This window comes from Pezoporus occidentalis, unplaced genomic scaffold (genome assembly GCF_034315485.1).
Source record: "Pezoporus occidentalis ecotype Australia unplaced genomic scaffold, CSIRO_AGI_Poc_V1 ctg189, whole genome shotgun sequence".
In the NCBI taxonomy this organism is placed as follows: Eukaryota; Metazoa; Chordata; class Aves; order Psittaciformes; family Psittacidae; genus Pezoporus; species Pezoporus occidentalis.
The window spans coordinates 422950-436593 of record NW_026913737.1 but is presented as its reverse complement, the minus strand read 5'-3'; the positions used below and the strand labels follow the sequence as shown (position 1 = coordinate 436593).

The 13644-nt window shown below is 49.1% G+C and overlaps 3 protein-coding genes and 1 long non-coding RNA gene across 4 annotated transcripts in view; 3 read left to right on the top strand and 1 right to left on the bottom strand.

Annotated features, from left to right (window-relative positions):
• Positions 1-1175: 1175 nt before the first annotated feature.
• PRDX6 (peroxiredoxin 6) lies at positions 1176-9461 on the bottom strand. The gene is made up of 5 exons (XM_062616186.1): positions 9315-9461; positions 7797-7953; positions 3330-3476; positions 2628-2774; positions 1176-1884 (listed from the first exon to the last, which is right to left on the bottom strand). Exons 1-5 carry the CDS (start codon positions 9404-9406, stop codon positions 1753-1755), a joined length of 675 nt encoding a protein of 224 aa, XP_062472170.1. The 5' UTR covers positions 9407-9461; the 3' UTR covers positions 1176-1752.
• LOC134162418 (uncharacterized) lies at positions 3044-5640 on the top strand. Its single transcript, XR_009964323.1, has 3 exons — positions 3044-3224; positions 5104-5289; positions 5551-5640. It is a non-coding gene; the product is annotated as an uncharacterized LOC134162418 (long non-coding RNA).
• Positions 9462-9531: 70 nt separating the features above from the next.
• The window catches only part of TADA1 (transcriptional adaptor 1), a 31283-nt gene continuing 27170 nt past the window's right edge, over positions 9532-13644 (top strand). Inside the window, exons 1-3 of the mRNA XM_062616184.1 lie at positions 9532-9661; positions 9862-9953; positions 11091-11156. Coding sequence (XP_062472168.1) covers positions 9588-9661; positions 9862-9953; positions 11091-11156 — 232 coding nt within the window. The 5' untranslated portion in view covers positions 9532-9587. The remainder of the gene's footprint in view (positions 9662-9861; positions 9954-11090; positions 11157-13644) is intronic.
• TNFSF4 (TNF superfamily member 4) overlaps positions 9898-13644 on the top strand; it is a 48150-nt gene continuing 44403 nt past the window's right edge. The window contains exons 1-2 of the mRNA XM_062616185.1: positions 9898-9953; positions 11091-11156. The gene's annotated coding sequence lies outside the window, so the exon portion shown is untranslated. The remainder of the gene's footprint in view (positions 9954-11090; positions 11157-13644) is intronic.

Sequence of the window (13644 nt, the reverse complement as noted above, 5' to 3'; positions counted from 1 at the left end):
ATCAAGAAGAGCTCTGTGTGCTGAGGTAACAGCAAGGAACCAGGAACTCATGCAGCCCAGCTGTGGGTAACCAGAGAAGCTGCCAAGCTCCGCAAGACTGAAAACTACACAGAAGAGAGATGTTTCCCCCTTAAACTGCAGTTTCCCCTCCCACTTCTTGCACAGTGCAAGAGCGGGAACAAAATTCAATCCAGGTGTTTTTATCTTCTAGTAAAAATAATACATAGGGATAACGCATAATTTCCTAATGAAGGTTCATTTTAAAGGGGAAAATTTTCCTAATGAAGGTTCATTTTAAAGGGGAAAAAATACCAATCTTCACTGTATAGTTCCTGAAGGTAATTAAATATTAATATAACCACTTCTTTTTAGTAATGGAAGGGGGAGCTCTCTGAAATGCAGCTGTGTTTGGGGAAGGATGTGCTCAGGGTGGCCTGGCCTGTATGCTGGTATGAGAGGACAGTGATGGCTGGCAGGAGGAGCTGGTGGCTCTGATGTTTTCCAAGGACATCTCGGGTGCTACCCCAGGATTCAGGTCAGCAGAATGCTGGAGGGTATCTCATTGTATCCAGTGTTGTGCTCACCATGATCATCAACCCTACAGTCCCCACTTGCTGCGGGGTAAATCTGTGCCTTGAGCCAGCCAATTTCTTTAAGAGTGCGGTGGGCACTGAGAGATGCTGGCAGACAGCCTATGTGCTATTCAGTGAGCAGGTTTCTTCTCTAGTGTTCTATTAAGACACTGCTCATCTCTTCACAAATCCCAGAGATGCAGGTATGGAAGAGCAGGGAGGAGTTCACATGGCTTGTATCATGCCTGCTCATGCCCTGGAAGCAGCACAGGATGCCCCCCCCCCCCCCCTTAGCCTCTTACACAGGCCAGGCTGAGGCACATTCCTGGAGCAGGTCTCGCCTCCTTCTCACCGCTGAGCCTCTGCTGTAAAGCAGGGGCACCACAACTGCCCTGGGCCCCCTGCCTTGTCTGAGACTCTGTCATGGGACAACATGTGTTTCCCAAGTGCCTTATTTACAGAGCAAGAGCAAGGTCAGTCTGTGCCACTGTCACCCACCCAGGAACATGGGCACACATTCCAGTGGCACAGCCACAAGGGAACAAAGTAGGTGGTGCAGGGGTGCCATGGATGCCAGCAGAGGCAGACAGGGGATACTGCAGGTAGTACTGAAGATCAGTTTATTCACTCTACTCCCTCTTCCCTAAAACCTGAAAACAACTTCCAGCAAGATATGAGAAAGCAGTAAGAAGTGAGAGATTTGGCTCTGCAGCTCCTCCCCTACGCATAGGACCAGATGAAGGTGTTAATGTGTTAGTGACAGCTGCTTCAAAAGGCACACAGCAGTTTGGAACCCCCAAAAACTCCCTAATGGGAGGTGCGCGAACTGAGCAGGACACCCCTCTGGGGCCTGGCTGCTGACACTACGTTTCTTACTGTGCCTCCAGGAAAATCTTAGCTGGTTCTGAAACAAGGAGACTCCACAGCACAAGCCATGGAGCCCCCACTGGTCTGCTAACCTCTTCCTTGTGGGGCTGATTCAAGGCAATCAAACACTCGGGGTTTTAGTTTTGAGAAGATGTGGAGGGTGAAAGGGATGGGGAGGACTGGTTTAGTATTGCAACGCATCATCAGTGTAACAGTACGAGGCTGCTGGTTGCACAGTGTTAGGGAGGCAGGAGCTGGACACAACAAAGGCTCCTGATGCCAAACGATGTGCAGGATGGTTGGTCACACCTGCTCACTCCGGCTGTGGGGTGTAACGCAGGTACTTCTTGCCCGATGGGAGGTCCTTCGTGAAGACTCCTTTGGGAAAGAGCTTCTTGGCTTCCTCATCAGGTAAGGTGGGCACGACCATGACACTGTCACCAGGCTGGGGAGCAAATGGGAACTGTGAGAGCAGCAGAGGAGCTGGCATGTCCCTGCCTCTCCAGGAACACTCAACCCCAGTGCCCCAGGCATATCCCCTGCAGCTCTGCCTGGAGCTGGCAGTGAGGACTGAGTGGGAGCTACATCAGGAGGTATGGGTGATGTCAAAAGGGAGAACTGTGCCTTCTGCCAGCCCTGCCAATGGGATCCCACAGGCCAGCTCTTTCCCACAGCACTTCCACAGGAACAGGGAGTAACAATAGGGGAATCTGGGTATCTCTTAAGATGGAGGAGGGACCACAACTAAGCAACTAGTAACCTTCTATGAGGATGTCTCTACTGTGTACATGCTACGTAAATTTCTGTGCCCACACTGGCCCTTCCTGGCTCAAAGGAAGGAGAACAGTGTGTGGGCCTGGGAAGGGTGCCCCACGCCTGCTGCTGTGCTGGCTTTGAGCAGACCTGAGCACACTGATACCTGGTAGTGCCCCTCCTGATCACACAACAGGACCTGCCTTGGCACAAAGCTCAAGTACCGATAGCCAGAAAGGCCAAGCTGAGTATTTGCTGGCACTGGGCACTGAGGGCTGGGAAGGGAGGTTCTTAAGGCTGATTCCAGACTGCAGCAACCCGTATCGCACGACCTCATCAGCTTTCCCACCCTGTGAGTCCCCCTTCAAAGGAGGCTGGTTGACATTTCAATCCATGTTTTCAGTGGACAGCTGTGAGCTTTGCACCCCTCCTCACCTTCCAGTCCACAGGGGTAGCGACCTTCTTGTATGCCGTCAGCTGCAGGGAGTCCACCACTCTCAGGATCTCATCAAAGTTTCTCCCAGTGGTGGCTGGGTACAGTATGGAGAGTTTCAGCTTCTTATCCGGGCCAAAAACAAACACCTGAGTACAGACAGACAGGATCAGGGCCTGGGTAAAATCCAACTGGTCTGCTGCGTCTGCTCAGCCCTGCTGCTCCTCCCTTTCCTGAAAGGTGGTATACTTGATCGAAGGTGTTGGGACAGGGGAGATGCCATGGTGGGGATCTAGAGCAACAAGTGATGCCCAGGGAGCACAGTGCATGTTCTCAGTGCTCCTGTATCTAATACCAGATTGGTTTGCTACTTGAAATGTTTCTTCCCCTTGACCTGTACCTTTCTAATGCAAGCACTGGAGTCCAGCAGATCAAGCTCTTTTGTCACCTCTGTGTTAGGACAGGCACAGCCAGGATGAGCTGGTGGATGGAGCTGCTGCCAGCAGGCCAGTGCTACACAAGCCTCTTCTTGCATCACAACCCATGGATCTAGCCCAAGGAAGTCAACCTAGCTCTTGAGGATGGTCATACCCATCCAGGTAAGCTGTGCCCATCTTCAAACCCAGCCCCACAGACACAGGGCAGGAAACAGGTGAAGCCTCCTGTTGAGAAGGCTGCTGCACAGCAGTGCTCCAGGTACTCACCACACGAGCAGTCAGCGGCATGCCATCCTTGTCCCGCTCATCTGGGTCCAGCATTCCCAGCTTGACAGCGAGCTCCCGGTTCGCATCAGCAATGATGGGAAAGGGGAGTTTCTCCTCCGGTTGTCCCCCGTTGTATGCATTGATGTCCTGCAGAGACAAAACATGGCATGCTTGTGCTCACTGTTGTGGGTACCATCACAGGAGGCAGAGGCCAGAGAGGGAGATCTCCACACAGGCTTAACATGTGTGGGGCAACCTCCTGCAAGGGGCCATGCAGAAATGTATTCAGCAGCTGCTCTACAGGAGCTTGTGACTTACTTGGCCCCTTACTTGCAGGCTGGGACAGCACAGCCTTCCAGGAAGTTTCTCTGCTTCCAGAAACCAGGTGACAAACCAGAAACCTGCATGCCAGGCTGCACTTTGCCTCATTCTTAGAGGTTAGTTGTTAGGCTGTCTATGCTCACACCCTGTGGCTCACCTCTGGAACTGCCTGTGGACCAGCTATTTTGCCCAGGAAGCGGGTATGGAGAAATAGGGAAGTCCTGCCCATGCTACTGACACAGGGAGATGTAACCACCTTTCTCTGAGAACAGAGGTGTTCCTCTTCTGACCCTCTCCGAGTAAGTAATCTAGCACTACTGACAGATGTGTTGGTGTCACACCTGAACTGGACTGTGCTCTTAAGGTAGTTTCTCTAGTGACAGACCAAACCAGCAACTCTAAAGCTAACAAAGGTACCATGTCGAACACTTCACAGGTCTTGTATGAGGAACTAGTCTCACAGAGCAAGTCACTCCTACGTCACTTAAACACTTCTGAAAATGGAGCGAAAGTCTGAGTGCAGGTGAACCATGGCTGGGACAGAAAACAATCCCCTTCCACATCTTTGCAGACTCTCCCTTGTAACCATAGTTTATGAAGCTGTTCCTTGTGCTAGTCCAAACTTGACCCACTTCACAGCGAAACTGTATTTTGAGCGTCTCTGAATCTGGTCTGAACTTGGCCAAAGCAGTCGAGTTACTCTTGCAGTTTGCAGTACCACCCATACAGGTCATCCTGAGCCACAGCAAGGCTGCGAGGAGCCTGCTCAAGGCAGCACAAGCAGATCAGCTGCCAACATGAAAGCAAGTTTAATCTGCAGTTTCTGCCCCAGAACAAAGCTGCCCATTTCCTCTGTTCTCTTTATGCTACAAAGAGACAAAACTGCCTCCAGCATTGACACAAGCTTCCCACACATCAGTGTGGTGCATTATCAGCTGAGCTGGTAATCTGAATGTACAAATCTCCCTACTTTCCCCAGGCTTTGAACACAGGGGAAAAGACTGAGTCCTGCTTAGAGGGAACGCAAGGATGGCAGGATTGGAAATGGTGCCTCTTGGCACTGCCCACTGCTGTTTGGCATTGCAGAAGCAGCAAGAGCAGGCAGAAGGGGCTGTAACGCTGTCCCCGGCAAGCCTTATCAAAAGCAGAGTACGGAAGGAAAGCAAAGCTGGAGAGGCCAGCCCATGTGAAATGCCCTACAGTGTCACAGGAGGCTGTAGATAAAGGTCAGACAGTGACATGCCCCCCCCTCCTCTCTTCAGAATGGGGGCTGGAGGATGAAGAGAGTTTCTGAGAAGCAATATCTGAATCCTATGTACTGTAAGTCGTTCCAAAATGCACATAATTTCATGACCTGGGGACCTTTGTACAAAACAGCCTAACAAACCCCACCCTATTTTGCAATAAGACACTCAAGACTTGCTTACTCCCCTGCAAATTATTTTCTTTCCAGCATCCAAGCTGAAACCAGACATCACTGCAGTGATTTATTCACTCTTGACTCACCAAGGTGAGGGCATCACTAGCCAAAGAGAACACCAAAGCTTCCTCCAACATGCACAGCACATGCCAGTCAATGCTGCTTACAGAGCTCACGCATTCAGCCAGCCCTTGGAGAAGCACTGCACAGACCGGGGAGGTAGGAGAGTGGGATCAAACCCTGGCTGAGCTACAGGCTTGCTCTGAGTCCTGGAGCAAGCCGCTGGGTCTTGGCTAGAGATGCCTAAGAACAGCAGTGACATCTTTGACTGAGAAAGCAGAGCTGAGCAGTGACATGAGAATTATTTGGTATACTCTGGTCTCACTGCCCACTGAAATTTGGCAGCAAAGCAAGCAGAAGTTTCTTTGTTGTTTCATGCAGAATTTCAGCCATTTCTCCTGCCCACTTTCTTCCTCACAGGCTGTGCTCCAGATAAAAGCAGCTTCATCATCTCACTACTGCTAGAAGCTTCATTCAAAAAGAAAGCATAGGTATGTAAAGGAATGCTGCACAGAGAGGCCTGCCTGAAGTTTTGCTCACCCCTAGGATTTCTAAGATCTAGTGAAGAAAACTGCAGTTTCTAGATTTCAGTTTAGCATTTAATGAAGTCTGCTTCTGTCCAAACAGTCAGCTTCTGCCAAGGCTTTGTATGTCTGTTAAGCTCTTTTTTAACCTGTGGCTGGGCAGGAGAACCCTTAGAGCACTGCCCCCAGTCTCAGCCTTGTGGTAGGCCCAAACAGTTGCTTTCCCTGTTTAGCTCTCCACATTATCTGAAGTTCTTTTAAGTTTTGTCAAGGACAAAAGAAAAAGGATCATGTATATAGGCAAGGTCTAAGAGCAGAACAATCACATTCCTGTCCTCTCTTATACCCTCCATGATGTATGCATGGAGGTTCATGGCTCCTCCATGCTCCCCATACTGCTCACAGTGTTGTAGCCTAACATGTCCTCCTGTTCCCAGGCTAAAGAGCCCCAGTTGTTCTGCACTGAAGTAGACCTGCCCAAACCTGCAGGCAGCTTTGTTCCCCCTCTCCACCTTTTCTTGTTCTCCTGTAGCCTGCAAGATGGATTATTTCAAACACAGACTATATGGAAGGCTCCAGTCTGCTACGGATTTGTCCTCACCAGCTGGATCTTTGCTCTGGTGGACCTCCACACTTTTCTCTTTGACAGGTGCTGAGCTGACATTTCCAAACCACTGCCTGCGAGGCCTCTCACAGCCTGACAGAAAGCTCCCTGCAGCTTGGACTACTGCCCTTTGCCTTTCTCCATGCTTGTTCTGGAAGATTTTCTAAACATTTCTAAACTCTGCCTCCCATTAGTTAGCATCAAGTGACTGTTCTGCAACTTCTGATTTTACCTTGAGGTTGTGCTAAATAATTCCATAATGTCAGCAAAGTCAGCTCGTTGTTCATATTTCATATCTTTTCCAGATCACCCGTGCTGAACCCCAGGCATCCCTGCAGACCCTCCTTTGCCACAACTTACCACCTCATCCTGTCTCCCTGCAGAAAAAGAGCCTGCCCTTCACAAAGCTGCTTTGGTCAAAAGCTTCTTGGAAATTTTAAGACTTTGTAAAAGTCAGCAGTAACTTCACATGGCTTTAGCCAACCATGAGATGAGACTTCCTTACAAAAGCACAAACTTTCTGCTATATTTAATGGGATGTTATCTGCTATTTTGACTGGTGGTTTCAGCCAGTTTGACCGGCATGGAAATCTCATTTACTGGAGTGGGATTTGTACACCAGTTTTCCCAGGACATTCTGGAGCCTGGAAGGACATCAGCCATGCACCCCTAATGGAAGAAGGTCAATTTAAGCAAAAAGGCAATTAAGTAATTTCTAAAGCCAGTCAGTAATGAAACAATGTTGAACTGTGGATATTTCTCACTTTTACTACCTCTTATTGCATGCATGTCTTACTCCTGGAAAATGTGAAAATATTCTCAATGTTAAGAGCAAATTAAAAGGCAGGTAATTCACCCAGAGATTTCTATTCTCTGGCCATATCCGTCTGAAATGCTCATTTTACACCCCTGCTACCTATGAGGCCTGGAATCTTACTCCCTGGCAGCGCACCACTGCTGACGCTGCAACTGAAGTTTTTAATTAGTTTATGTTCTTTCAGCAAGCTATTTCATTCCCATCTTTTTATATACTCCTTTTATGGTGGTTTTATATTTAACATTCTCTTACTTGTGGTTTTAAGTTTAACATGTCCCTCTTTGTTCTCTTTTTTTTCCCCGTGTCTGGGCATGAATTGCACCCTTTGAAGACTGCCTGTTCGTGTCTGATACCTCCTTTCCTTTCCTGTTTTATTACAGAACTTTTTGAAGGTCTATGGAGAGACTGCTTTCCTGCAAGTTCTGGCACCATCTTCACTTATGTTATTCTTTCAGGCGTTGGTGGGAGAGCAGTAATACTATTTTCCTCCTATTTCAAAGTGTTAGTAATTAGAGTGCCCTGGACTTTGCGGAGTGCTCCAAGAAGATGGGAGCAGACCTTTCTATTCTTACTCTGAATTTTAGCCACTCCTATCCTACATGCTTTGGGATTTGACATATGTAATCCTGAGTGTGTGCTTTGTTCTGCATGAACTCTTCCTCTGGCCTTCAGAGCAAAGGCAGCAGTGCAAGCTCCCCTTGTGCCTCTTCATGCCCCATACCTTGCTCCAGCACATGTGATCTTGGACGCTGTCAATGGAGAGGGCGATCATCTTCACATTGCGCTTGCTGAACTCGGAGGCCAGCTTTGCCGCCCGGCCAAGCTCTGTGGTGCAGACGGGTGTGAAGTCCCGTGGGTGGGAGAAGAGGATGCCCCATCTGAAAGGAGAGAGCAGGAGATGGCATTAGGGCAACATATTGTTTCGGGCTTTTTTCAGCAAAATTTCAGTAAAATTTTTAATTTTAATATTTATGAAATTACAGTTTACTATAATTTGACAAGCACTGACATATTCTAGACAGATGTTGCAGAAGCTTCCTTCTCAGTCTGACAGCATACCTCAGCTCAGATCTGTGTCCTGGTATTTCATATGAAGTTTCTCATTAAGTAATTCTCATTCACAGACAAAAAGCTGTATAGACTGTATTGCACAGAGAATACTGCGGGAACAGCTCACCTCTGTCCTGTCTTAGAGAAATGGGAACAGAGCTGGAGGGATACACTGAGGCACCCTGCAGATGGCTCACCAACAGAACTTACAGGGCAGTGACCTGGCCAGTAGTGCTACAAGTCTCTTTATACAATATGTGTACTACTTGAAAAAAAGGCAACAAAAACCCAGATAGAAGCTGCCCAAGAAAGCTATCATGTGGGTGCTCAGGCTGGAACATACAGTTTCAAGAAGCCCTGCACCTTATTTTCTCACTAAGAGGGTTCTTTTCTCCCCATTTGCCCAAGCTCACAACACTGACAGAAGCGGACTCAAACACCGATTCAACCCTGCCAAGCACTGCAGGACGCAAGTCCTAAATGTGCTGTGCCAGCACTCTCCTGCTCCAGCCAGAAATGGAGCAACAGTTTTTTTTTGGGAAATAGTGCCTAAAAACAAGTGGCTTTCTACTTCCAACAAGTGGCTCCAACAGGACTTTGCTACCGCTCGATTATACACCTCCGCAAGCCCAGGCTCACTCTCCAGGCTCGCACAGGACATATGTGACACGCGAGCTGATCTCTGGGGCTGCCCTGGACTGAGCTGTGCCCTGGCAAGCCTGGCTTTGCACTTGTCCGGGCTCTGCAGTTTTCAGAGCCCGTCTTTGCTCTCCTTGGGCTCGGCTCTCCCGTGGTGAGTTCTGCCGGCCCTCTGGCTGCGCAGCCCGCAGGAAGGATGGGGAGAGGCGGCTCCCCGCGCTCGGCGGGGCCTGCGCTCCCCTGGCACATCGCGGCCCCCGGCCCGTGTCACACACACCGCGGCGGCTCCGCAAGGGGAAAGCGAACATTTCTGGGATAAGCCCGCCAAGCTCCCACCAGGGGACGGGCAATGAACGGCCGTGCCCACCTGGAAATAAAACTCAAGCTCTCGGCGCCCGAAGCGGAAGGCAATCGGGGCGCGGGACCCTGGGCCGGTCTGCTGCGCGGTGAGCGGCCCCCTTCCCGCGGGCCGGCCTCGGGGTCATCCTCCTACCCTGACGCCCTCCCGCCGAGGTCCCCCGTTCCCGACCCTCCTTCCCGCGATGCTCACGAGTCTCCCAGGAAATCGTGGAAGCGGATTCGCCCCTGCGTGGTGTCCGCCTCGAAGTTGGGCGCCTCATCGCCCAGCAGCAACCCCGGCATGGCTGCACCTGCGACTGCCTACGCTGCCGCCTCTGCACATGCGCGCAGACACCGCCCCCTCCGGCGGTGAGAGCCCTGGGCTGTCACGTGACGGGTGGTCGCTGTGCTTTACGGCTGCCGTCGCGCTTTGTGGCTTGGGAGAGGAGGGAGATTCTGTTGTCTTTGTCGGGTAGTGGCGGTAATGGCGACGTACGTGAGCGAGCTGGAGGCGGCCAAGAAGAGCCTCAGCGAGGCGCTGGGCGAGAACGTGAAGCAGTGAGTGCAGTGGAGGAGGGAAGCCGGCTGGAGGGTGAGGCCGAGCGGCAGTGGGGCCTGGGCGCGCGTTTGTACCGTGCCTGTACGGAAGCCTCAGCGTTGGCCTGGGCTCCGGACCCCTCTGTGCTGGTGTTGGGAAGGAGGCCGTTTAGGAGCAGCGCTTTTTGTTTGATGTCTCTGCCTTTCCCGCTCTCCCCTAGGTACTGGGCCAATTTGAAGCTCTGGTTCAAACAGAAGATCAGTAAGGAGGAGTTTGACCTGGAAGCGCGCAGGCTTCTTACGCAAGACAATGGTAAAAAGCCATCTCGTGTTTGTGTGTCTGTGGCTCTGATGCTGGTTTGCCAGGCCTGGGAGGAGCTCCTCTCTGCTGTGCACTGCTTCCCGGACAGGGAAATTGCTGTAAGGGAAATAAGAATAGCTGGGGCTCCTGTAGCCCTAGGTGGGAGGTGCCCTGAGCTGCTGAGGAAAAGTCCCTTTGTGGCCTTGGCACTGACAGGCAATTTGGTCTTGTGAGAATACAGTAAAATATGGTGTCCCAGCAAAAAAAATGCCATTTTGTTATGTCACTGTAGACATAACAAAACAGCATGGAAAGTGTCCTTTGCATGCTGTGCTCTTCCTGTGACTGGGACTGAACTGGTGTGGTTGAAGTGGAGAAGGGAACCCCAAACTCACCTGGGCAGTTCTGCAGCAGGCAGGTGCCTTTCCTGTTCTTTGGGGTAGCAGGTGGGAGTGCTGGAGGGTGACAGTCTCTTATCGTTGCCTCTCTGTAGGTCTGTGAACAGTGGTGGGCATTGCTGAGATTATTGTTGGGGCTCCTGACCTCCATGTTTGTTATCTCTATGGGAAAGAGCAGGGAGTCTGTTAGTGCTCGTGTTCAAAAGCTAAAGAGGATCCTTTCACCCTCTGACCCCATTTATGAAGTTCATCTTTTGTCTTTCTCATGCATATTTACTTATTTTGTGTTTCAGTAAGCTTTCTTCAAGGAAGTTGCATTTATCTCGAGCCTGTTTGACTTAATTTTCCCTCTCTGGGAGTGGCTTTTATTGGTTCTTTCCTAGCAAACCAAAAGCTCTGCTACCATAAGTCTGCATGGCAGGAGGGACACTGGATCCTTCTCTGACTGGCTGAATGCACCCGATGTTTCATGTCGCATGCTTTAGGGCTGGATTTGCATGTGTAGCACACTGAGAAGTGATAAAATTTATTTTCATATCGTGTAGTATCCTTTTTGTTAGTATAGTAGTAGCAGTTTCTGGGTCTAGAAGAAGAAAGTTCTCAAAAAAACTTAAATTGAGAGTTGTGCCTATGTAGCTAAGCAGGTGGGCAATGTGTGACTGGAAGGGCATTGTGAGCTACTGTAAGATCGATTTGAGGGAGTGCCTCTGGGCACTGATGTGTTGCTAATGAGCTGTCTATCTTTATACAGTCCACTCTCACAACGATTTCCTCCTGGCCATTCTTACCCGATGCCAGATCTTGGTTTCTGCACCAGGTAAGTCCTGAGAAGCCTTATTAAAACAACCAGGTATCAATGCTTTGCCATGCGTACTTTGTACAAAGTACGCCAGTTTTCTGAGCCTTAATATCAGTGTTCTTTTTGCCACACAGGCTAAAGGGTAGCAAAATAGTGATCCAGCTGACTTCAGCAGAGATGCTTTTCTGAACAAGCAGTTTGTGCTTGGTTAGAGGCTGACGCTGGGTTGCTGTGTGTGATAAATTGGTTTGATTCCTGGACTGGGTGTGTGCTGTGGGCTGAAGTGTAAAGGCTTCTACTGGGAATGCTTACAGTGAGTCTTGGTTGAGCTGTGGCTGGTTAACCCAGCCTTCTTCAGATAGTTCACCTTTTAGCTCTGTGAGCATTTTCAGTGGCTGTTGTCTTTTTGGTCTTCAGAAGAGCTCTCAATTGGAGATTTGGTAGGAAGGATGGCTGAACTGCAATCCAAAATATGAGACTGCTGCGTAGTAAGGGAGAAAAAATTGTTACAGCTCTGGGCTGAGAGTGAAGAGGCAAGATTTTGAGGAGAGAAGATCTCTGTTACTAGTGTACCTGATGTATCTAGAGGAATGAAAAAAAAAATGCATTTTTGGATGCCCACAGCTTTTTGTGTTGTAGCTGGTCTTTAACTATACCAGCTGTGCTAATTAAATGTTAACCTCTCCCATGTCCAAACTTGCTTTGTTTGCTCTTGAACTTTATGAATGCCTTTTGAGTCTCAGGCTTTTCCTCTTTATATTAATCTTGCTGCTCCTTGCTTTTGACTTAGTAGTTGCTTTTGGCTTGCAGCTGGATTATAAAAAGAAAGTGCAAGCGCAGCAATTCCCCTGTGGGTGTTACCTGAAGTATCGAAGTGTAAATTATGAGGTGGAGGGAGAGCGTGTCTGCGTTCCCTGAGCTCAGCACTGAGCTGTTGCAAGTGTTGGAGTAGAGATCAAAGCTCATAGGTCTTGCTTCTGAGTGACAGTAGTCAACTTAGAGCCCATTGCTGTGTGACTAAAGGTGGGGTTGTTAGTTTCTATGTGCATTACTCTGTTCTTAACTATTGAATTTCAGTTGTCTCTTTATCCAGTCACATAGTCTTCTGCAGCTTTTTTGCAGCCATCCAGTCAGGCCTCATCTTCCCGGGCTTGAGTAGCTCAGATCTGCCAACAAACTCTACCAGCCCCGCCAAGTGCTCCTCTTTTCAAGGCTATCTAGGAGTGTGTTAAAAGTGCAAGCCCCATCACAAAGCAGTGTGGTGCTCCACAGGTCTCTTCCATATGCTTATTATGTCCTGCCTGACCTTTTTTCATTTCAAGTCCTTGCAAGGACTTTCTCTCTTGTCCCATTGAAGCTTACTGTCTTTAAAAGCCCTTGAAGAGCCCTTCATGGTTGTGGTTCAGCAGCTTGGTGACAGCATGTAATGGAGTGGTAGCTGACCAGCTGGTGGTCACCTCCAGTGCTTTCAGGCAGGCTTTTGTTGGCTCTAGCCACACATCTGCATAAGCCAGCTTGAAAAGAAACAACCACTGCAGTTTAACCATGTGTGTGTTCCTGAGGACATGGTTTAGTGCTTTGCAGTTAATGGTACATGCTGCTAGTCCCTTCTAGAGTCTGTTTTGCTCTCCTCAGGTCAGTGCAGTCTCCCACTGATTTTTGAGCTAATCTGTGCTGAGATACCTCTTTTTGGGCAACTGACTGGTAGACACACATTTTACTTGCCAGTCTGCTGTGTGTGGTGCAGCTGATCACACGTGCAAACCCAGGAAAGTTCAGTACAAGTGGAATACTAGATGCTGTGTCTAGACTTGGTTTTTTCCTTCTAAATATCAGTTTGATACCTGCAAGGTTGTTTTTTTTCTTCCTTTTTCTTTTTCCTTTTTCCCAATGTGAGAATAGAAAGCTGACAGGCTTTTGTCTCCACCACTGTCTTTTGGGCAGAAGGTGGAGATGTAAACATCATGATTCATGGAAACAAGTAACTTTCAAGAAGTGTGCTTGATGCACTTGGCATGTCATGAGGGTTACTGGCGCATGTACTTTCCACCTTCATGTGAGAGACACAATGGAAAAAGAACCATCTTAAAATGCTATTTTGATTAATGTGTGGTCAGTGTTAAAAGTGTACTTGTTATTGTAGCATTTGGAATAGGCAGCTTTGGGGAAGGTGTTTTTAAGAAGTGATTATCATGTATGTTGGACCATGCAAACTGATCTGATCCACATTTTACTGTCTCTGGCAGTAGTGGTTCCACTTGGACTTGTAAGGGATGCTGGGGGAATGTGACCCTTTGTGAGGACACTTCCTATTTCCCCGTCTCATCTGCTTAGGCTGTTGGTCACACAAAGTTCAAATCCCAGTTCAACAGCCTGTCTGGCATGGGATGTTTAGGAGCTGGTGGTAGAGAGGGAAGGAAGTTCATACCTATTTCAATGTGAAGAATGACCAGTTTCTTTAATTCCTGCTGAGCTCCCACTGAGGGCACAGCAGGGTTCTGAGGAA

Excerpts from the sequence above, each read along its gene's own strand:
- PRDX6 (XM_062616186.1), bottom strand. The coding sequence starts at position 9,406 with ATGCCGGGGTTGCTGCTGGGCGATGAGGCGCCCAACTTCGAGGCGGAC. Across the intron at positions 7,954-9,314 it reads CACGATTTCCTGGGAGACTC|ATGGGGCATCCTCTTCTCCC; the intron begins GTGAGCATCGCG and ends CTCTCCTTTCAG. Across the intron at positions 2,775-3,329 it reads TGCCGCTGACTGCTCGTGTG|GTGTTTGTTTTTGGCCCGGA; the intron begins GTGAGTACCTGG and ends GTCTGTACTCAG.